The sequence below is a fragment of the Macrobrachium rosenbergii genome, chromosome 28, assembly GCF_040412425.1.
Source record: "Macrobrachium rosenbergii isolate ZJJX-2024 chromosome 28, ASM4041242v1, whole genome shotgun sequence".
In the NCBI taxonomy this organism is placed as follows: domain Eukaryota; kingdom Metazoa; phylum Arthropoda; class Malacostraca; order Decapoda; family Palaemonidae; genus Macrobrachium; species Macrobrachium rosenbergii.
In genome coordinates, this window is record NC_089768.1 from 1596972 (window position 1) to 1620816 (window position 23845).

General features: G+C 47.2%; 1 protein-coding gene and 1 non-coding gene across 3 annotated transcripts in view; both read right to left on the reverse strand.

Annotated features, from left to right (window-relative positions):
- Cbp80 (Nuclear cap-binding protein subunit 1) overlaps nt 1–23845 on the reverse strand; it is a 198151-nt gene that overhangs the window by 168888 nt on the left and 5418 nt on the right. For both annotated transcript variants that reach the window (XM_067129891.1, XM_067129890.1), the window contains exon 2: nt 7979–8067. In XM_067129891.1, the coding sequence (XP_066985992.1) occupies nt 7979–8067 (89 nt within the window). The remainder of the gene's footprint in view (nt 1–7978; nt 8068–23845) is intronic.
- LOC136854250 (U6 spliceosomal RNA) lies at nt 100–204 on the reverse strand. The gene has a single exon (XR_010857677.1). It is a non-coding gene; the product is annotated as a U6 spliceosomal RNA (small nuclear RNA).

Genomic DNA, 23845 nt, shown 5'->3' on the forward strand with positions numbered 1-23845 from the left:
GGTCTTGAGTGAGTGGTGAAAGTAGTTCCGATTCGCCGATACGTGGCGGGAACTCCCATGAACGAAGAAGTCGTCAACTAGAGTACGTATAGTAAACATAAAAATGTGGAACGCTTCACGATTAGCGTGTCATCCTTGCGCAAAGAGCCATGCTAATCTTCTCTGTATCGTTCCAATTAGTATATGTACTGCCGAAGCAAGTACTGGCTAAAATAAGGAGGACATCAAATGTTGAAGCGGGTAGTTGTGTGACATGATGAACAACTGGAGCGGTGTCAACACAAGACTTGAAGCTATACGGCGGCGCGAGCGCGAGCGTCATGGCGTGATGCGCGAGAGGCTCCGTGGCAAGTACTAGAAGAGAGTCACAGCATGGCGCCGCGCGAAGCGTCATGGCTAGGCGCGCGCCGAAAGGCCAAGGTGAGGTGAGGCGTGTGAAGCTCAAGACACGCGCTCCTGGCGCGAGACAAGAGAAAAGGCCAACACCTCAACTCGGGGAAGACGAATAGGAAGCCACTAAACACTCTCTCTAGAAGACAGACGCTCTGTATCGTTCCCGAAGCGGGAGACGAAGGTGAAAGTCTGTACCTCTTAACAGGCAGATTCGAATCTTGAAAGGTTCATGAGAGCATCCAGCTGTTGTTGCAAACCCAACAAAATCTTACGCGTTGGAGAAGCCACTCTCTCGGGAGAAGGGCTGAACCTGAGAGAAGGAAAGGGGCGAGAGACGTATACTTCCTTCCACAGGGGAAGAAGCTCTAGCCCTTGCCTTAGCGCGACAGGGGGGTCGAGTAGAGTGATCATCGAAAAACACTTTATTCTTCTTCTGCAGAGGAATATCCACGCAACTTTCGGGAAGAGTACAAACGTCTAGAGGAAGAGGACGTGAAGCGTCCTCTCCTCTCAAGCTTCTCTTAAGAGGGCGAGAGTCCAACCGAGAGCTCCAACCCCGTGGCGGGGGAGGACGTGTCGGAGGACGAGAAGCAATCCTTCAGGATGCGTGCCTGAGCACGATCCCTGGCAGCCTGGGTAGCGTCATCAGGACCTGCCGAAGGGCGCCAGATCGGTGGGAAGCCCCGTAACCCTCATGCGACTTTCGACATGCCCCCTCCCTGGTCCTGGGAGTTCGACAGAGGTCCAGGCCTAGAGGCATTATAGGGCCGATCTGACGCCCCTCCACAACACTAGGGGCACTAGCACTAACACTATGCGTTTGAATTGCATTCACTTTAGTTTCAAGAGCACGCATTGACTCCACACGAGAGCCAGGGAATTACCTTCTGCAGCAACAAACTACAGGGTTAGTAATAAATTACTACAGGGGTTACTAGTAGGAGAAAACCCTGACTGTCCAACTAAGGATGCACTCTAGAGGAAGATTTCCTCAGCCTATCACGCTCCAATTTAAGCATATAGGCTTCATATTTCTTCCACTCACCCTCAGACAATCCCACACATTCATTACCGATTATCATAGAGCATTGAACACCCTTACATATCATACATAAAGAGTGAGGAACTATCAAAGTCTTCGATAGCCTCACCTTACATTCACCCAAGCTACAGACTCGATAGCTAGAGGTAAGACATCTTAATTATAAGAAAAGTCAAAAGCAAAATCAAAAACGGTCCACAAAGAGCGTATGCCAAGTCACAGATCCAGTCGAATACCAAAAACAACCAAAATACTTAAGTGACAACAAATTTCAAAATCCAAAGGCGGAGGAACTGACAACAGGTGTTGACAGTCCGGCGACAGAGAAAATCTGAATAGAAAATGGGAATGGTTCCTGATACCCGCCTCCCAGCGGCGGGAATGGGTACTAACCACCTGACCGGCCACTGCGTGTGCCGCGAAATTTGAAATTCTGTCGGACCTTCGGAGAATACAGCTATATATATATCTGGCAGGTAAGTCTCATGAACAAAATGTCATTTTTATACATGAACTTACCTGTTGTTTACATATAGCTGATTGCCACATTGAGGCGGTGGGTATGGACAGCTGTAAGTGTTAAATGGAAAAAAACCTGAGATCATCAGGCTAAGAAAAAACGTCTTTACTTTGGATCCTTACCTGCTAAGGAAGCTGCTTTCTCGGTTTACTGCCTCTGTAACCTGCTATCCTTAGTGCAACTGCGGGGCCTAGCAGCTCAGTCGCAGGTTGCCGTATGGAGAAAGGTCTGTTGGCCCAGCCATCTTCGACACAATCAACCAAAGCATATAATGCCCCTGCTCAGGGCGCAGTACTCAAAGCATCCACCATCATACACTATCATTTTTTTTTTTTTTTTTTAAACACATATCACCCAACCATAAAAAACTCACACCAGTCTATTAAAATTAGACCTACTAGGCCATCTAACCCCTAAGGCTCTAGTAGTCGACCAAAAAGAAACCTCTGCACCCAAGGAAACTAAGTGGAGGATCTAGAGCCTCTGGTTTCCTTGCCCATCACCGTGTCAGACGCAATAAAGGGGCCCAACGTACTGCAGTCTTCATATGTAGTTTGGATCTGTCTCAGATAATGCGAGGCAAAAACAGACGAACATCTCCAATAAGTTGAACTTAGAATGTCCTTTAAAGCCATGTTCTTCTTGAAGGCTAAAGAAGTTGCAATAGCCTAATTTCATGAGGCCTCACTTTAACTAAGGGGAAATCCACATCCCTTAATTCCTTGTGTGCCTCCTGTATCAGTTCTTTCAAAAGGAAAGCAATCCCATTTTTAGATAGAGGGTTCTTGGGGTTCTTAGTTGAGCACCATAAAAATCCTGAGTTCCTCTTACACTTCTGGTCCTGTCCAGATAGAATTTCAATGCTCTGACCGGACAGAGAAGTCTCTCCGTTTCCCTTCCCAAAGGAGGATAGGCTAGCAATGGGAAATTCCCTTGGCCATGGATTACTAGGGTTTTCAGTTCTTAGCTAGGAAACCCAAGGTGAAGGAAACTACAGCCTTATCCGCACAAAACCAACTCTTTTGTCCAAAGCATGAACCTCACTTACTCTCTTTGCCGAGGCCAGTGCCAAGAGAAAGAGTTTTCTTAGTTAGATTCCTAACGGAGCAGGAACTCAAAGGCTCAAAAGATTTGGAAGTAAGCCACTTTAGTACCACATCCAAATTCCAATGCAGTACACGAAGAGGTTTGCCTTTAGTGGTAGCAAAGGATTTAAGGAGTTCTGCTATATCCTTGTCCGAGGAAAGGTCTATGCCTCTATTCCTGAAAACTGCCGCCAGCATACTCCTATACCCCTTAATCGTGCTGACAGCCAATTTCTTCTCCTTGTGCAGAAACAAAGAAAAATCCGCCACCTGGCTTAGAGTCGTGAAGTGGAAGATACTCCAGACTCGGAGCACCACTCCCTGAAGCGCTTTCACTTATTGATAGACCTTTGTAGACGAGGGCCTGGTTGATCTAGCCATTGCCTGCGCCACTCTTCTAGAAAGCCTCTCCTCCTGTAAAGTCGCTCGAGTGTCTGAACCCTGTCAGATTTAGATCTGACGGGTTCCTGTGGAACTTTCTGCTGTGCAACTGGCACAGAAGGTCTGGTCTGAATGGCAACCTCCTTGGCCAATCCACTACTTTCTCCAGTAGCTCTGGAAACCATGATCTTCCTGGCCACCATGGAGCTATTAGGATCATTGACACATCTTTGTGTGCTCGAAACTTTTCAAGACTTCTCCCAGCATCCTGAAGGGAGGGAATGCATAAAGGAAGAGACCCGACCAGTCCAGGAGCATGGCATCCACCGCTAATGCTTCTGGGTCTGGAACAGGAGAGCAAAAGAGAGGTAGTCTGCGGTTTTCCCTCGTTGCAAACAGGTCTAGCATGGGAGTTCCCCAAATCTTCCACAGGCCTTGGCAAACTTTCTGGTGGAGGGTCCATTTCGTCGGAATGACCTGGAGTGACCTGCTGAGGATATCCGCTCTTACGTTGAGAACTCCCGGGATGAAGCGAGTAACTAGCTCTATGTTCTTGGTTGCCGCCCACAAAAGCAGGTCTTTTGCGATCTCGAACAGAGAGAAGGAGTGAGTGCCTCCTTGTTTCTTCACATACGCCAGAGCTGTGGAGTTGTCCGAGTGAACTACTATCTTTTTGTTTTCCACAAGAAGCACGAAATGTTCCAAGGCTAGATGTATTGCCTTCAACTCTTTCGCATTTATGTGCCAGTCCCGTTGGGATGAAGACCAATTGCCTGACACTTGAAGATTCCCAATGTTGCTCCCCAACCCTCGTCTGAAGCGTGGGAGAACAACATCAGGTCTGGGTTCCTCTGTCTCAACGACAAACCTCACTCTAGTTTGCTCTTGTCGTTCCACCACGATGGTCTTGCTTTACTCGAGAGGATAGAGGAAAAACAAACGAATCCAGCGTCTTTCTTCCTGTTCCAGGTCTGCTGTATGAAGAACTGAAGAGGTCTCATGTGTAGCCTCCCAGACTGACGAACATCTCTAGCGATGAGAGGGTGCCTAAAAGGCTCATCCATTCCTTGGCAGAACAAGTCTTGGCTGCCATCAGGTATCTCACTTTCAGCAGGCATTTCTCGATCCTTTGTGAAGTCGGAAAAACCTGAAAAGAACTGAGTTCATCCGAACTCCCAAATAAGTCAAGTCTTGAGATGGAGAGAGTTGCGACTTTGGAAGATTTACTATGAGTCCCAATTGCATTTAAGAGAAAGGGTCCTTTGTAGGTCCTTCATGCATTGGCCTTTTGACGGAGACCGGATCAGCCAGTCGTCGAGGTAAAGGGATATGTGAATTCCCTCTAAGTGAAGCCATTTATGCAATTGGAGCCATCGTCCTTGTGAAAACTTGTGGGGCTGTTGATAGGCCAGAAGCAAAGAGCCCTAAATTGAAAAGTCCTGCCTCTGAACACAAACCGTAGGAATTTCCTTGATCTCGGATGGATAGGGACATGAAAGTATGCCCTGGAGATCGAGGGACACCATCCAGTCTCCTTTCTGCAGGGAATTGATGACCGACTGTGTGGTTTCCATCTTGAATGGTGTTTGAAGCACAAATTTGTTCAGGGCGCTTCGTAGGACTGGTCTCCATCCTCCTGACAATTTTGGAACCAGAAACAGACGGTTGTAGAACCCCGGAGATGAAGGTTCGAGGACTGCTTCTATGGCTCCCTTCTGAAGGAGGGAAGTAACTTCCTCCTCCAACACCACAAGTTTCTCTGAGTCCCTGGATGATACGATGAAGTCTACTGGCGAAGACTTTAAAGGAGGACTTTCTGAGAAGGGAATGGTGTAGCCTTCTCTCAGAACGTTGATCACCCAGGGTTCTGCTCCCTTGGCCTCCCAAACTTGCCAGAACGTCTTTAGTCTGGCTCCGACTTTTCATGAAGGACCTTGAACTCATCGGTTGGTACCCCTAGATTTCTGGGGATGAGAAGAGAATTTTCCTCTTCCTCTAGCACGGAAAAGGGCCAAGAAGGAGTACCCCAGAAGGCCTAGATGATACAGGGAAAGAAGGCTTTGGTACTGGAGAAGTCGAAAACCTGGGTCTTTTCAAGAGTGAGCCAGTAGGTCTTGAGTTGACTTCACAGAGAGCCTCCGAAATTTCCCTAACTAACGTGGCGGGAAAAAGAGATTCCTTAAACAAAGGAGCAAAAAGTAGAGCAGATTTCTGGTTCCTGGAGACTCCCCTCGCGACAAACGAAATCCAATGTGCTCTCTTCTTCAAAATGCCTGTAGCAGTCACTGAGGCAATTTCTGACGTTCCGTCCGTGATGGCCTTGTCCAGGCAGGCCAAAATAGCATCAAGATCCGTAGCAGTCTTGGGGAGAAGATCACACACTTTCACCTTCCTGCTCAAGGCTCCTATAGACCAATCAATAAAAGAAAAGATCTCCAAGATCCTATAGGAACTCTTCACCAGATGGTCAATTTCCGAAGACGAATCCGACTTTGGATGAAGAAAAAGCTGAGCGACGAGCAGAATCCACAAGGCTGGAGAAATCCCCTTGAGAGGAGGCAGCATCTCCCAAGGAAAAGACTTCCCCAGTCTCATACCACGAACGAGACTTAAAAGACAGTAGTGAGGGGGGAAAACAGAAAGAAGTTTTACCCTGAGATCTTTTCATGCTCAACCATCCTTCTTGCCTTGGAGAGCTCTTTTCACCGAAACAGACAGGACCAGCTTCAGAAATCTAGAGGATGGAGGTTTAAAATCCTTGGCAAACACAGTAGTTGGAGACGAAGGGGTAGCTGGAGCAAAGTCTTCTTGAAAATGTTCTTCAAAAAGTTGTAAGAGATGCTTAAAGTTGGACGTAGGAGCAGACGGAACATCATCTACTTCGAAACATCGGAAACTGGGAGAGAATCTCTGAAGCAGCTGGAGCACCTCCGGATAGAAACGCGTCTCCGGGAGCCAAACTTGCGTTATCCTCTTGAGTGTGGAGAGGCGCAGAAAGCCAAAGCGCCAAAGTATTCGGGAGTCGCATATTGCGGGCGGAAGATGGCGCCAGGCCCCTCGGCCGGCGTTGCCAGGCGCCAGAGGGGCCGAAGGAGGGCGCCAGGTGCGCCAAGCGAAGCAGAGACCGGAGCCTCAGGTGCGGAAGGATCCTGAAGTGCTGGTGCTTTAAAACCTTCGAAGTCTCAAAATCTTGTCCAATTTGTCCTCTTGCGAAAGGTTGGCAGGAACCGGAGGCATAAAAGCTGACTTGGGATCCAACGGGAAGGAAGCCGCTACTTGCATGCTAACAGGAGGATCAGGCGCCGCCACGATCCGTAGAACGCACATCCGGACTGCCTGAAGAAGAAGAGATCTCTGGGCTATCCCAAAAGCTACATGACGGAAGAGGAGAACGCGCCGAAAGTTTCTTGATAGGAACTTGACCTGGAGCGGAAGCTCTGCGTCTCTTCAGCGGCCTACTAGACTCTGACTGCTTCCAACTCCTCCTCGACGAAACAGAAGCACAAGAAGACACTTCCGCATTGCTTTTACTATGGCGAGCTGCAACAGTCTGGGACGCAACAGGACTGTTAGAGGGAGCAACTGCTCGTGAGCAGACCCCACTCGCCTCCCTTCGGTTTCGGCATGTCTTCTCCCTGAGCCCTGGGAGCCGGACAGAGGCCTGAGACCTAGGAGGCGAGGGGACAAACAGTCACCTCCTCCACAACACTATCACTGCAACACTTGATGTTTAGACATCGCACTCACATCCTGGCCAATCTTCTCTATCGCAGAGAAAAGAGCCAAAATCTTACCATCAAATTCTGCCCAAAGGTCTGACACGGTAGTGGGTTGGAAACAACAGGTTCCGGGGCAGGAATAGGAACAGGAGGAGTAACAGGAACAGAACAAGAGGCAATACTACTCCTACTCTGGAAGGAACTTCTGGCCAAGCCTTACGTGCCCCATCTTTACTTAACTTTGCCTGATATTTAGCCAACTTTTGCCAATCAAACACAGACAAAGACAAACACTCATCACATCTATCCAAATTTGTGCACAATTTCCCTCTACAGTTAGTGCAAAAAGAGTGAGGGTCTATGTTAGACCGAGACATTCGAGTTTTACAACCCCGCAATATCTAATTTGAGATCCTGAATCAGACATATCTAGAAAAAATCCCAACCAAAGCCAAAAATCAAGCCAGAACCGTCAACAAAAGTGGGTACTTCACCAAAGAAAAGCCGAAAAGCACCGATGAATTTCCTGAAGAGGAGCAGACGACTAATCGCCGGCCCCGACAGAGAAAATATGATTAGTTGTTGATGGAAATGGATCCAGGTACCCCGGTAGAGGGCGGGGTAGTCGTATCACCTGACCATATATTAGCGGAACCGCCAGTTTTGAATTTTCTGTCGAGACCGAGAATTACAGCTATATGTAAACAACAGGTAAGTTCATGTATAAAATGTTCAGTCAATTTACAATAAAAGAGTCTTAGGCTTACTCAACTTAACAAAATACTTTAACAATACAGGACTTAACAAAGATACTCGTAAAAAATAAAAATAACCTCACCTTCTCTCCAACACGGATAATGAGAGATTCAAGACGGTCTTCAATTTCCACAGCATCATTTCGTCTCCTCTTTCGGTCACGACCGGAGTCTGTAGAAAAATAAATCAATCCATTCTAATTTCTCTTATATCCACTGAAATAAACTAAGGCATACTTAACTTTTTCCACTGAAATATTACAATTTTTGAAAGTAAAATGTTATTTTCATAATAAAATAAATTTTTGAACATACAGTACTTACCTGGTAGTTATATATATAGCTTAAGTACCTGACGTGACGGCAGAATTTCAAAAACTCGCGGCAATCGCCGATCAGGTAGTCAGGTGGTCCACCTGTGCGCCCTCTACCCAGGTAAATGGAACCATTCTACATATTCCTCAGATCTTCCATGCCCCTAGTCTCTAGAGGGGAGGAGGGAGGGAATTTAATTATATATAACTACCAGGTAAGTATGTTCAAAAATTTATTTTATGAAAATAACATTTTCAAACATCTAACTGACCTGGTAGTTATATATATAGCTGATTGACACCTTTGGTGGAGGGTCAGAGACAGCCAACATCGTTGGAATTGAAATACTAAAATTTTGCAAAACCAACTAAAGGTTCCTACCTGTAATGGAAGCTGACTTCATTGTTTTCCTGCCTCATTGTCTGCATTCCTTAAGAGATCCAGCGATCCACCCAGGGGGCTGAAAAATCTCTAGGGGTTGTCAACCGGTGTATAACCTCTATGTGACTAGACCTCCTTTTAATACCCTTATTCCGGGCGCTACCAAGGAACAAACGACCACCTGACTAAGAGAACTGAAGTAAATGATATTATTTAAAAAACTGTCTGCTAATGATTGCGGAAGACTGTGTCCAGACTTCGCAAACAACCAAAAACAACATCTTAGTTCCAAGGAAGAAAAAGGGTATTGGGTTATGGGATTGTAGGGGTAGCTCTTTTTCTCACTACTGAATTTGCAGCTACAAAAGGACCCAGCGTGTAACAGTCTTCATAAACAGTCTGTACCTGTTTCAGGTAATGTGAGGCAAAAACAGACTTGCTCCTCCAGAAGGTCGTATCCAAGATACTCTGGAGGGACCTATTTTGTTTAAAAGCCACAGAGGTTGCTACCGCCCTGACCTCGTGTGCTTTAACTTTTAGAATTTTGTGGTCCGCTTCCCTACATCCCGAATGAGCATCTTTTATTAATTGTCTGATAAAAAAGACAGAGCATTCTTAGACATTTGTAAAGAGGCTTTTTGACAGAGCACCAAAGCCCTTCTGAATCCCCGTAAGTCTTTTGTCCTTTCTAGATAATATTTTAGAGCTCTTACTGGACACAGAGTTCTTTCTATTTCTCACCTGTGACATCCGTCAGGTTAGGAATCTCAATGCTTTGGGCCAAGGTTGAGATGGACGTTCATTTTTTGCCAGAAAATCTAGTCAAGTAAGCAAACTGCTTTGCCTTGTCTAAAACCTATAGCTTTGTTAAAGGCATGAATCTCACTTACTCGTTTTGCAGTAGCTAAACTGACTAGAAAAAGGGTTTTCATAGTGAGATCTTTTAAGGATGCCTTTTGTAAAGGTTCGAATCTATCACTCGTGAGGAACCTCAGGACCACGTCTAGGTTCCAAGCCGGTGATTCTTGTACCCTCTCCTTAGATGTATCGAAGGATCTGAGAAGGTCTTGGAGGTCCTTATTGTTAGAAAGGTCTAAGTTTCTGTGTCTAAAGACCGATGCTAACATACTTCTATACCCTTTAATGGTTGAAGTTGAAAATCTAAGGTTATTCCTAAGATGAAGAAGGAAGTCTGCTATCTGAGTCACAGAGGTACTGGTAGAGGATACAGAGTTGTTTCTACACCATCCTCTAAAAATTTCCCACTTGGATTGGTATACCTTAATGGTGGAAGACCTCCTTGTTCTTGCGATCGCGCTAGCTGCCTCCTTCGAAAAACCTCTAGCTCTTGTAGTTTTTCGATAGTCTGAAGGCAGTCATGTGTAGCGCTTGGAGGTTTTGGTGATACCTTTCCAAGTGGGGTTGTTTGAGTAGATCTACTCTTAGCGGAAGTTCTCTCGGAGTGTCTACTATCCATTCCAGTACCTCTGTGAACCAATCTCTTGTTGGCCAATAAGGAGCGACTAGAGTCATTCTGGTGCCCTCGTGCGACACGAACTTCTGTAATACTTTGTGGATAATTTTGAAAGGTGGGAATGCGTAAACGTCCAAGTTTGACCAGTCCATGAGGAATGCGTCTATGCAAGCAGCCCCTGGATCCGGAACGGGGGAACAATAAGTTTCTATCCCCTTCGTCCGTGCTGTGGCGAAAAGGTCTATGCACAGTCACCCCAAAATCAACCACATGCTCTTGCAGACGTCCTGATGTAGCATCCATTCTGTGGACAGGACTTGATTCTTCCTGCTCAGCATGTCTGCTCTTACATTTCTCTGCCCTTGAATAAAGCGGGTTAGTAGTATCACATTCTCCTTCGCCCAGAGAAGAAGTTTTCTTGTTGTCTCGTATAGAGATTTGGAGTGAGTGCCCCCTTGTTTGCTGATGTAGGCCAGCGCTGTTGTGTTGTCGGAGTTGACCTGCACCACTTTGTTTTTTACTACCTGTTCGTATTCTTTGAGAGCTAGAAGGATTGCTGTTAGTTCCTTCTGATTGATATGCCAAGACTCTTGCTGTATGGTCCAAGAGCCCGAGACTTCGTTGATTCCCAGAGTCGCTCCCCATCCTGAGTCCAATGCGTCGGAGAACAACACTAGGTCTGGGTTCCTCTGTTTTAGGGAAAGGCCCTCTCGTAGCTTGATGGGGTCGTTCCACCATTTTAGATAATGCCTCACAGGATTCGAGAAGGGGATACACTTCGTCTCCAATTCTTTTCCCTTGTCCCAGTTCCAACTGAGATGGAACTGTAACGGGCGAAGATTCAGTCTCCCCAAGGAGACAAACTGCTCTAGAGAGGAAAGGGTCCCCAGCAGACTCATCCATTCCCTCACCGAGCATGTTCGTTTCCTTAAGAAGCTCTAAATCTTTTCTAAGGCTTGTTCCGTTCTTGACAACGACGGAAAAGCCCGAAAAGTCTTACTCTGAATCCTCATCCCAAGGTATAGAATCTCTTGGGATGGACTCAGTTGGGATTTTTCCTTGTTTATAAGTAGGCCCAGTTCTTCTGATAACTGGATTGTCGTCTGAAGATCCTTCAGGCAGCGTGTGTGAGAAGGGGCTCTGAGAAGCCAGTCGTCTAGGTATAAGGAGATTCTGATGCCTCTCGTGTGCAACATTCCTGCTACATTGTTCATCAATCTCGTGAAAACTTGAGGACCGGTGCTTAGGCCGAAACAAAGAGCTCGAAATTGGAACACTTCTTCCTCGTGAACGAATCTCAGATATTTCTTGGAGCTCGGGTGGATAGGGATATGGAAATAAGCATCCTGCAGATCCAATGATACCATCCAGTCGTTCTGTCTGACTGCTGCTAGGACAGATTTCACTCCTCCATTGTAAATTTTGTCTTTTGAATAAAAACGTTGAGAGCACTCACGTCCAACACTGGTCTCCATCCCCTCCAGTTCTTGGGAACCAGGAATAAGCGATTGTAAAATCCTGGGAATCCACGTCTTGAACTCTTTCTATGGCTTTCTTTTGCAACAGAAGAGATATTTGCTGTTGCAAAGCCTCCGCTTAAAGCTTCTTCTTGTATTTGGCCTTCCTGGTCTATCGGTCTTGATGCCAGAGGGGGTTTCCTGAGGAAAGGGATCTTGTACCCCTCTTTGATCAACTGGATGGACCACATATCCGATCCTCTCCTCTCCCACACTTGCCAGAAGTTGTTCAGTCTGGCTCCTACCGCTGTCTGAAGGAGACTCCCATCAGACTCTGTGTCTTCCTTGTCTGTAGCCTCTTTTCATTGATCTTCTCCCAGCAGATCTTGAGTTTCCTCTACTGAGGGATTTGAAACGAAAGGGCTGAGAGACAGGAGCTTCTTCTCTATACTTTCACTACAAATGACTCGTTGGCAATACTTTTTGGCTGTTTTCATAATCAAGTCCTCAATGGGCCTTTTGTGATAAGGCCGCTGTGACTTCTTTTACCAGCTCTTGAGGGAACAGGTGAGCAGAAAGAGGAGCATAAAGGAGTTCTGATTTTTGAGTAGTAGTTACTCCAGTGGAAAGAAAAGAGCAAAGATGTGCCCTTTTTCAATCTTTAAGATCCCTGCAGAGAAAAAAATACCGCCAGCTCGTTGGCACCATCTCTGAGAGCCTTATCCATGCAAGCCATTATGTGTACCAGGTCCTCCATGTCTGCATTCTTGCTGGCGTCAATCTTCTTACCCAAGGCTCCCAGGGTCCAGTCAAGGAAATTAAAAACCTCAAAGGCCCTAAAAATTCCTTTGAGAAGATGGTCCATTTCAGAAGCGGACCAAAACACCTTTGACTTCATCATAGCTGTGCGGCGGGAAGCGTCTACTAAGCTCGAGAAATCCCCCTGGGAAGAAAAGGGAACTCCTAGGCCAAGAGATTCTCCCATTTCGTACCACACGCTAGATCTAGAAGCTAGCTTGGCCGGGGGAAAGGAGAACACGGTCCGGCCTAGATCTTTCTTAGTATTCATCCACTCTTCCATCAATTTTAAAGCCCGTTTGGATGAGCGAGACATAACCATTTTCATAAAGAAGTTCGTTGAAGACGTCTTTCTTAAAAGTAAATTCCGATGGAGGAGAACGAGGAGAGGCTGGAATGAAGTTATCAGGAAAAAGTTCCGTGAAAATTTTCATTAATCTCTTTAAATCCGAAGAGGGATGTTGGTCTTTTCGCTCTTCCTCGTCCGATATGTCATCCACCGGATTGTCTAGTGAGTAAGGCAGATCGTCTTCCACGTCATCCGACTGCTGTCCTGTTATCGGGTCGGTAAAGATGACATTTTTATAATAAAATAAGATTTTATATCATACTTACCTGTTGTTTACATATAGCTGTAATTCTCGATCTCGACAGAAAATTCAAAACTGGCGGTCCCGCTAATATATGGTCAGGTGATACGACTACCCGCCCTCTACCGGGTACCTGGATCCATTTCCATCAACAACTAATCATATTTTCTATGTCCCCTTGTCCCTTGCGGGGAGGCGGGTGGGAATGTTTTATATGTAAACAACAGGTAAGTATGATATAAAATCTTATTTTATTATAAAAATGTCATTTTTATACATGAACTTACCTGTTGTTTACATATAGCTGATTGCCACATTGAGGCGGTGGGCATGGACAGCTGTAAGTGTTAAATGGAAAAAAAACCTGAGATCATCAGGCTAAGAAAAAACGTCTTAACTTTGGATCCTTACCTGCTAAGGAAGCTGTTTTCTCGGTTACTGCCTCTGTAACCTGCTATCCTTAGTGCAACTGCGGGGCCTAGTAGCTCAGACGCAGGTTGCTATATGGAGAAAGGTCTGTTGGCCCAGCCGTCTTCGACACAATCAACCAAAGCATATAATGCCCCTGCTCAGGGCGCAGTACTCAAAGCATCCACCATCATATCACCCAACCATAAAAACTCACACCAACCTATTAAAATTAGACCTACTAGGCCATCTAACCTCTTAGGCTCTAGTAGTCGACCAAAAGAAAACTTCTGCACCCAAGGAAACTAAGGAGAGGATCTAGAGCCTCTGGTTTCCTTGCCCATCACCGTGTCAGACGCAATAAAGGGGCCCAACGTACTGCAGTCTTCATATGTGGTTTGGATCTGTCTCAGATAATGCGAGGCAAAAACAGACCTGACATCTCCAATAAGTTGAACTTAGAATGTCCTTTAAAGCCATTCTTCTCTTGAAGGCTAAAGAAGTCGCAATAGCCCTAATTTCATGAGGCCTCACTTTAACTAAGGGGAAATCCACATCCCTTAATTCCTTGTGTGCCTCCTGAATCAGTTCTTTCAAAAGGAAAACAATCCCATTTTTAGATAGAGGGTTCTTGGGGTTCTTAGTTGAGCACCATAAAAATCCTGAGTTCCTCTTACACTTCTGGTCCTGTCCAGATAGAATTTCAAAGCTCTGACCGGACAGAGAAGTCTCTCCGTTTCTCTTCCACTCAAGGAGGATAGGCTAGGAATGGGAAATTCCCTTGGCCATGGATTACTAGGGTTTTCGTTCTTAGCTAGGAAACCCAAGGTGAAGGAAACTACAGCCTTATCCACAACAAAAACCAACTCTTTTGTCCAGAGCATGAATCTCACTTACTCTCTTTGCCGAGGCCAGTGCCAAGAGAAAGAGAGTTTTCTTAGTTAGATTCCTAACGGAGCAGGAACTCAAAGGCTCAAAAGATTTGGAGGTAAGCCACTTTAGCACCACATCCAAATTCCAATGCGGTACACTAAGAGATTTGCCTTTAGTGGTAGCAAAGGATTTAAGGAGTTCTGCAATATCTTTGTCTGAGGAAAGGTCTACACCTCTATTCCTGAAAATTGCCGCCAGCATACTCCTATACCCCTTAATCGTGCTGACAGCCAATTTCTTCTCCTTGTGCAGAAACAAAAGAAAATCCGCCAACCTGGCTTAGAGTCGTAGAAGTGGAAGACACTCCAGACTCGGGGGCACCACTCCCTGAAGCGCTTCCACTTCGGCTTGATAGACCTTTGTAGACGAGGGCCTGGTTGATCTAGCCATTGCCTGCGCCACTCTTCTAGAGAAGCCTCTCCTCCTGTAGAGTCGCTCGAGAGTCTGAACCCTGTCAGATTTAGATCTGACGGGTTCCTGTGGAACTTTCTGCTGTGCAACTGGCACAGAAGGTCTGGTCTGAATGGCAACCTCCTTGGCCAATCCACTACTTTCTCCAGTAGCTCTGGAAACCATGATCTTCCTGGCCACCATGGAGCTATATAGGATCATTGACACACCTTTGTGTGCTCGAAACTTTTTCAGGACTTCTCCCAGCATCCTGAAGGGAGGGAATGCATAAAGGAAGAGACCCGACCAGTCCAGGAGCATGGCATCCACCGCTAATGCTTCTGGGTCTGGAACAGGAGAGCAAAAGAGAGGTAGTCTGCGGTTTTCCTCTCGTTGCGAACAGGTCTAACATGGGAGTTCCCCAAACCTTCCACAGGCCTTGGCAGACTTTCTGGTGGAGGGTCCATTCCGTCGGAATGACCTGGAGTGACCTGCTGAGGATATCCGCTCTTACGTTGAGAGCTCCCGGGATGAAGCGAGTTACTAGCTCTATGTTCTTGGTTGCCGCCCACAAAAGCAGGTCTTTTGCGATCTCGAACAGAGAGAAGGAGTGAGTGCCTCCTTGTTTCTTCACGTACGCCAGAGCTGTGGAGTTGTCCGAGTGCACTACTATCTTTTTGTTTTCCACCAGAAGCACGAAATGTTCCAAGGCTAGATGAATTGCCTTCAACTCTTTCGCATTTATGTGCCAGTCCCGTTGGGATGAAGACCAATTGCCTGACACTTGAAGATCCCCAATGTTGCTCCCCAACCCTCGTCTGAGCGTCGGAGAACAACATCAGGTCTGGGTTCCTCTGTCTCAGTGACAAACCTCGATCTAGTTTGCTCCTGTCGTTCCACCATGACAGGTCTTGCTTTACTTGAGTGGATAGAGGAAAAACAAACGAATCCGTGTCTTTCTTCCTGTTCCAGATCTGCTGTAGGAAGAACTGAAGAGGTCTCATGTGTAGCCTCCCAGACTGACGAACATCTCTAGCGATGAGAGGGTGCCTAAAAGGCTCATCCATTCCTTGGCAGAACAAGTCTTGGCTGCCATCAGGTATCTCACTTTCAGCAGGCATTTCTCGATCCTTTGAGACGTCGGAAAAACCTGAAAAGAACTGAGTTCATCCGAACTCCCAAATAAGTCAAGTCTTGAGATGGAGAGAGTTGTGACTTTGGAAGATTTACTATGAGACCCAATTCATGTAAGAGAAAGGGTCCTTTGTAGGTCCTTCATGCATTGGCCTTTTGACGGAGACCGGATCAGCCAGTCGTCGAGGTAAAGGGAAATGTGAATTCCCTCTAAGTGAAGCCATTTCGCAATTGGAGCCATCGTCCTTGTGAAAACTTGTGGGGCTGTTGATAGGCCAAGCAAAGAGCCCTGAATTGAAAAGCCCTGCCTCTGAACACAAACCGTAGGGAATTTCCTTGATCTCGGATGGATAGGTACATGAAAGTATGCGTCCTGGAGATCGAGGACACCATCCAGTCTCCTTCCTTCAGGGAATTGATAACCGACTGTGTGGTTTCCATCTTGAATGGTGTTTGAAGCACAAATTTGTTCAGGGCGCTTTACGTCCGAGGACTGGTCTCCATCCTCCTGACGATTTTGGAACCAGAAACAGACGGTTGTAGAACCCGGAGATGAAGGTTCGAGAACTGCTTCTATGGCTCCCTTTTGAAGGAGGGAAGTAACTTCCTCCTCCAACACCACAAGTTTCTCTGAGTCCCTGGATGATACGTTGAAGTCTACTGGCGAAGACTTTAAAGGAGGACTCTCTGAGAAGGGAATGGTGTAGCCTTCTCTCAGAACGTTGATCACCCAGGGTTCTGCTCCCTTGGCCTCCCAAACTTGCCAGAACGACTTTAGTCTGGCTCCGACCGTTGCATGAAGGACCTTGAACTCATCGGTTTGGTACCCCTAGCTTTCTGGGGATGAGAAGAGAATTTTCCTCTTCCCTAGCACGGAAAAAGGGCCGAGAAGGAGTACCCGAGAAGCCCTAGAGGATACAGGGAAAGAAGGCTTGGGTACTACTGGAGTAGTCGAAAACCTGGGTCTTTTCAAGAATGAGCCAGTAGGTCTTGAGTAGACTTCCGTGAGAGAGCCTCCAAATTTCCCTAACTAACGTGGCGGGGAAAAGGGATTCCTTAAGCAAAGGAGCAAAAAGAAGAGCAGATTTCTGGTTCCTGGAGACTCCTCTCGCGACAAACGAAATCCAATGTGCTCTCTTCTTCAAAATGCCGGTAGCAGTCACTGAGGCAATTTCTGACGTTCCGTCCGTGATGGCCTTGTCCAGGCAGGCCAAAATAGCATCAAGATCTGTAGCAGTCTTGGGGGAAGATCACAGACTTTCACTATCCTGCTCAAGGCTCCTATAGACCAGTCAATAAAAGAAAAGATCTCCAAGATCCTATAGGAACTCTTCACCAGATGGTCAATTTCCGAAGACGAAGCCGACTTTGGACGAAGAAAAAGCTGAGCGACGGGCAGAATCCACAAGGCTGGAGAAATCCCTTGAGAGGAGGCAGAGTCTCCCAAGGAAAAACTTCCCCAGTCTCATACCACGAACGAGACTTAAAAGACAGTTGAGAGGGGGAAAACAGAAAGATGTTTTACCCTGAGATCTTTTCTTGCTCAACCATCCTTCTTGCCTTGGAGAGCTCTTTTCGCCGAAACAGACAGGACCAGCTTCAGAAATCTAGAGGAAGGAGGTTTAAAATCCTTGGCAAACTGCGTAGTCGGAGACGAAGGGAAGCTGGAGCAAAGTCTTCTTGAAAAAGTTCTTCAAAAAGTTGTAAGAGATGCTTAAAGTTGGACGTAGGAGCAGACGGAACATCATCTACTTCGAAACATCGGAAACTGGGGAGAGAATCTCTGAAGCAGTTGGAGCACCGCGGATAGAAACGTCTCCGGGAGCCAAACTTGCGCTATCCTCTTGAGTATCGCCGAACGTCACCGAGGCGCCAAGAGCCCGACCGCGTCAAGCGTATCCAAACATGAGCTTGAGAGGAGTCAGGAGCCTTAGAAGATCCGAGAGCCAAAGAAGCGCCAAAAACCACGGTAGCACTAGAAGCGCAAACATTGTGCGCCTTGAAACATGTTTTGAGAGCGCCAAGCGCCAAAGTAGCGTCGTGAGTGCGGCCATGCGGGTGGAAGTGGCGCCAGGAGCGCGATCGGAAGCGGAGCCAGGCACGCGAAAAAGCGGAGCCAGGCGTGCGGCGGAAGCGCGCCAGGTGCGTGAGCGGGAGCAGAGACCGGGCCTCAGTTGCAGAAGGAACCTGAAGTGCTGGAGCTTTAAAACCTTCGAAAAGTCTCAAAATCTTGTCCAATTTGTCCTCTTGCGAAAGGGGGCCAGGAACCGGAGGCATAAAAGCCGACTTGGGATCCAACGGGAAGGAAGCCGCTACTTGCATGCTAACAGGAGGATCCGGCGCCGCTCCGATCCGTAGAACGCACATCCGGACTGCCTGAAGAAGAAGAGATCTCTGGGCTATCCCAAAAGCTACAAGACGGCAGAGGAGAACGTGCCGAAAGTTTCTTGATAGGAACTTGACTTGGAGAGGAAGCTCTGCGTCTCTTCAGCGGCCTACTAGACTCTGACTGCTTCCAACTCCTCCTCGACGAAACAGAAGCACAAGAAGACACTTCCGCATCGCTTTTACTATAGCGAGCTGCAACAGCCTGGGACGCAACAGGACTGTTAGAGGGAGCAACTGCTCGTGAGCAGACCCCACTCGCCTCCCTTCGGCTTTCGGCATGTCTTCTCCCTGAGCCCTGGGAGCCGGACAGAGGCCTCGACCTAGGAGAACTGATTTTTGACGAACAGTCACCTCCTCCACAACACTATCACTGTGCAACACTTTATGTCTAGACATCGCACTCACATCCTGGCCAATCTTCTCTATCGCAGAGAAAAGAGCCGAAATCTTACCATCAAATTCTGCCCGAAGGTCTGACACGGTAGTGGGTTCTGGAAACAACAGGTTCGGGGCAGGAATAGGAACAGGAGGGGTAACAGGAACAGAACAAGAGGCAATACTACTCCTACTCTGGGAGGAACTTCTGGCCAAAACCTTACCTTTGCCCTATCTTTACTTAATTTTGCCTGATATTTAGCCAACTTTTTGCCAATCAAGCACAGACAAAGACGAACATTCATCACATCTATCCAGATTCGTGCACAATTTCCCTCTACAGTTAGAGCAAGAAGAGTGAGGGTCTATGTTAGACCGAGACATTCGAGTTTTACAACCCCCATAATATCTAATTTGAGATCCTGAATCAGACATAACTAGAAAAATCTCAACCAAAGCCAAAAAACAAGCCAGAACCGTCAACAAAAGTGGGTACTTCACCAAAGAAGAAACGAAAAAGCACCGATGAATTTCCTGAAGAGGAGCAGACGACTAGTCGCCGGCCCGACAGAGAAAATATGATTAGTTGTTGATGGAAATGGATCCAGGTACCCGGTAGAGGGCGGGGTAGTCGTATCACCTGACCATATATTAGCGGGACCGCCAGTTTTGAATTTTCTGTCGAGATCGAGAATTACAGCTATATGTAAACAACAGGTAAGTTCATGTATAAAATCCTCTTTTGTATATTGGAGTTCAGTTTCATGTATGTCATCTTGACGTTTGGCGTCCTGGCGTCCTGTTAGAGCATATTGATGTACAGTTTCTTGACGCCTGGTGTCTTGTAGGTTATCTTCTAAAAGATTAACTTCCTGTGGTACAGTCTCATGACGCTTGACGTCCTGGCGTCCATATTCTTGACGCCTGGCGTCCTGGAGCCCAATCTCTTGACGCCTAGGGTCTTGGAGTCCACCTTCTAAAAGACTAGCCTCTTGGTATTCAGTCTCATGACATTTGACGTCCTGGCGTCCAACCTCTTGACGCTTGACGTCCTGTAGACCAATCTGCAGACGCCTGGAGTCTTGGGGTCTCTTCTCTAAGAAAACTTCTTGGCGCCCAGTTTCATGACGCTTGGAGTCCTGGCGCCGAACTCCTTGACGCCTGGCGTCCTGGCGCCTGTCTTCTTGAAGATCAATGTCTTTGCGTCCAGCCAAATGACGCTTGGTGCCTTGTTGTTCAACTTCTTGTGTGTCCTGGCATCCAGCCTTCTGGCGTTCACTGTCTCGCCAAACCTTGAGGTCACTTGAGAACTGGCCGCCTGTGCGACATCTGTCAAAAGCTTCCTCAGGTTGACGTACAGCGATAGTAACTTTTTGAGCAGGACCAATCTTCTTTCTGCGTTCGCTATACCGCCGATCCTTTAAGTCACTTGAGAACTGGCCGCCCGTGCGACATCTGTCCCAAGTATCTTCCAGATGGCATACAGCAATCGGAGGAAGAACCGTATCCTTCTTTCCTGCAGGTTGTAAGACTTGAACTAAGGACGAGAGTTTCTGCTGCATGTCTTTAATCAGTTGTAATTGTGGAGCTTCCTGCTGCTGGGGACAGACCGGGGAAGAGACAACTTTATCTATCAACTTTCTCTCAACGTCCCGTACGGATTGTGGAGAGTGTTCTGGGGACGAATACCAATCCGAGGGAAGGGGAGGGGCATGTACAGAGGGTAGTAATGCGTCCACCTTCTTGCTGTCAGGCGTCCTGATCGAACCTGCCAGTTTACGTCTATTCTTGGTGGGTGAGCTGCCCTCAGAGTTGGAAGGAAAATGCTCCGGACTGCTCCAGTGGCTACACCCTGGAGCTTGACTTGTCTCTCTATGACACCCTTCAACAGCGGGAAGTTTTCTCTTCAGAGGTCTCGATTCTGATTTAAGACGCCAGCCCCGTCTGGGGACTGCGTCGTCCGAAGACGAAGAACACGAATTAACCTCGCCTTTTCTATGGCGAGGGTGAGCGTCCTGGGAAGCGTCAACAGGTACGCTTGAGGGGACGACCGCTCAGTAGCTAAAGCCTCTCGCCTCCCTTCGTCTTTCGACATTCGTTCTCACAGGGGTTGGTGAGCTTGGAAGAGGTCCAGGACTAGGAGCGCAACAGGACCGAGCGGCCGAACCCTCCACTGCACTTGTACTAATCTTTTCACTTTTTAGATCTCTCATATCGGACCATAATTTTTCCCTGTCTTCTGCAAGGGATTCTACCTGTTTTCCTAGGGTTTGAATGGCCGCCATCATATCCTGAAGAGTTGGTTCTTTATTACCTGTATCAGAAGGGGAGTTAGAAATTACCGCTACTGCGGAAGGGTCAATTGGATTGTTAGAATGGGGCAAGGAAATATCTAACCCTTCACTGTCCCTTGAAGAGTGAGATATAGAACTCTTGGCTCTTCTGAGCCGGTCTCTTTCAAGTTTTCTCACATACCGGTTGTAATCTAACCATTCTCTTTCAGACAGACCCAAACATTCCTCACATCTATCGTCCAATTCACAACTCTTACCTCTACATTTTACACATATTTGATGGGGATCCAAAGAGGCTTTAAGAAGTCTAGTGTTACATCCCCTCACACACATTCTTACACTCGATGAAGAGTCAGACATGTTGAAAAATCAAAGAGAGATCCAAAACACAAGCAGAGGTTCAAACCAATCAGTATCTAAAAGGTCTAAGAATAATCCAAAAGCAAATCCAAGAGCGAGCGAAAGCCAAAGACAAAGTGTACTTCACCAAATAACTGAAAAAAACACAGGCTGCGAATGAAATTCCAACGATGTCACCGTTACGGCGGCAGGGAAGATCTGAGGAATATGTAGAATGGTTCCAGTTACCTGGGTAGAGGGCGAACAGGTGGACCACCTGACTACCCGATCGGCGATTGCCGCGAGTTTTTGAAATTCTGCCGTCACGTCAGGGACTTAAGCTATATAAATAACTACCAGGTCAGTTAGATGTTTGAAATTGTATTTTTCCTAACTACAGGCAGTCCCCGGTTATCGGCGGGGTTCCGTTTCTGAGGGCGTGATGATAACCGAAAATTGCCGCTAACCGAAAATCGGCGATTTTCGGGGGTAATCGGCGCCGAAAAGCGCCAATTTTCGGTTATCGGTGCCTCTGTTAGGTATGTATCGGTGCCATTACCCAATTATCGGTGCCGATAAGCAGAAATCAGCCCCATAAAACCAGATCGCTGTTAACTGAGCCCGCCGTTAACCGGGGACTGCCTGTATACAAACCATCGGTCCTTTACATTAGGAATTACTTTCAGGCGTAGGCTGGAAACGGCCGTTAAACTCTTGAGCAAGGCAGTAACTGTCGCAAGATCAAATGTCAGATACTGGACCCTTTCGCATGAGTGAGGAAACGTAACTCCTACGAAATAGGCTGGAAGGATCTAGAGTCGGAGGCAGTAAGGGAAAGCTGAGAAAGGGTTCCCTTATTGCCAGTCTCTCCTTCCTCCCCCTGCTAGAGGAAGGAGCGGAATTGCTTCTATGATTCTATAAGAAAAATAGAACGGGTGCTCGATGTGTAGTCTTACCGCATCAGTGCCAGTTACAGCAGCTATTGGTTCGAGTCCTATTCTCATCCCTAAGGAGGAGAAGTTGGAGGACGGGGAAGGAGGAGGAAGAGAGGCCAGTCACTCTCGGAATACTTCTCACTTCCAGAACCAACACCTTAGGCGAGATGCTACTCGTCCTCTTGAAGGAGCCGGGTAAGACAACACAACTTGTTGAGCAGCCACCACAGAGCCAAGGAAAAAGGGGTTCCAAGGGCCTGTGGGCAAGACCGAAGGAAAACGACAAGAGTGTGGTCTAAGAGACCACGTCTTGCTTCCAGACTGACAGAAACTTCCGGAATGCGAGGGATGGACCAAGTCATCGACTTCATGAGCTCTCGGGTGGAAGGTACCGGTATCGTCGTCAGCTGCCAAGTACCTCCTTTGATCGCTTCATGAAGTCAGGAGGAAGATGTGTCCTTAGACACTTCTTCCTTGGGAGAGTACTAGCGAAAACGTTGACGACATCCAGGTTAGGAATGTCGAGCCTTTTGGAAAGTACCACAGCTCCCTAATAGGACAAAGTAACGCATGATCTGGATCATCGACACAAAGTCCAAGGAGGAGAGGAACAAGAAGGACTCGAACCCGACAGTAGATGCCGATGGATTCGGAGTCCACCTACAACATCCGAGATGGAGTCGAGGTATGATCCCCATCCCTGTTCTTCCATCTTCTACGCCAAGGCTGGAGTAAGATGAGAGATGGTCCTAAGAGGGCATATCTCAATCCGACGAGTCTCGTAAGGCGCGTGCAGAGCACGGACAGGAACCCTAAACAAGAATCACATGCCACCCAGGGAACAGTTCCCTGGGACACCACAACTGAAGAAGCCTCTCGTCCGTAGCTAACTCTCAACTGAGGAGAAGAAGGCTACTTCAGATAGAAGACTAGGTCGCAAGGGACTATGTTCTTCACAAATAAAAGGGAGAGAAGCAACCCTCGGCGGAGAAGACGAGGAAGTCCAGACTTGAAGAGCGACTCTGACCCGAGAAGAAGTTCCATCAACGACACCATCAGCGAAGACGGATCCAGTCCCTGGGACAGTGTTGCAGAGGACTTCAAGGGATATCCAGCTATATCCATTGCTGCTCAGCGAGAAAGCCTGTGCTTGCAAGGAAAGCTGGAAGGTCTCCCAGTCTCAAACACACAGGGAAGTACTGCCTCAAGAACCGCTTCTTGTGTAGCTGCTACAGGAGGTTGGGTCAAGCAGAACTCTTCTCGATGCCTCGGTTATCAGGTCAGATGAAGGCGAAGTCTTCAAGTATTTGTCTGTAACTCAGGGTGAGCAATGCTTGTGAACCCCTAGCGAAATGGACAAATACGGAGGGAAAAAACGTCCATATCGAGTTTTTCCCAAAAAGACAGCATGCCTCACCGAAGCGGCCTCTGGTCTGGTGTGAAGGAGCGAGAAAAACTACCGACTTGTTGTGCAGGGAGGCAACAGACGGATGGTAGAAATTTCTCAGTTGAGCAGTCTCTGCATGAATCTTCGTGAAGAAAAGAGTGAGCAGCACGTTCTGTCCTGATCACTCAAACCCGAGGCCAGGCTTGCCTACCAATACATCCCCACCAGGAATGCATCTGGTTAACTGAGCTGTCGAGTGTGCAATAGATGAAACAGGAGGAAAAAACCATTACCTCTTTGTCAACAAATCCCACTACTATGGTTTTGTTGTTCAATGAAACCATTGAGTGTC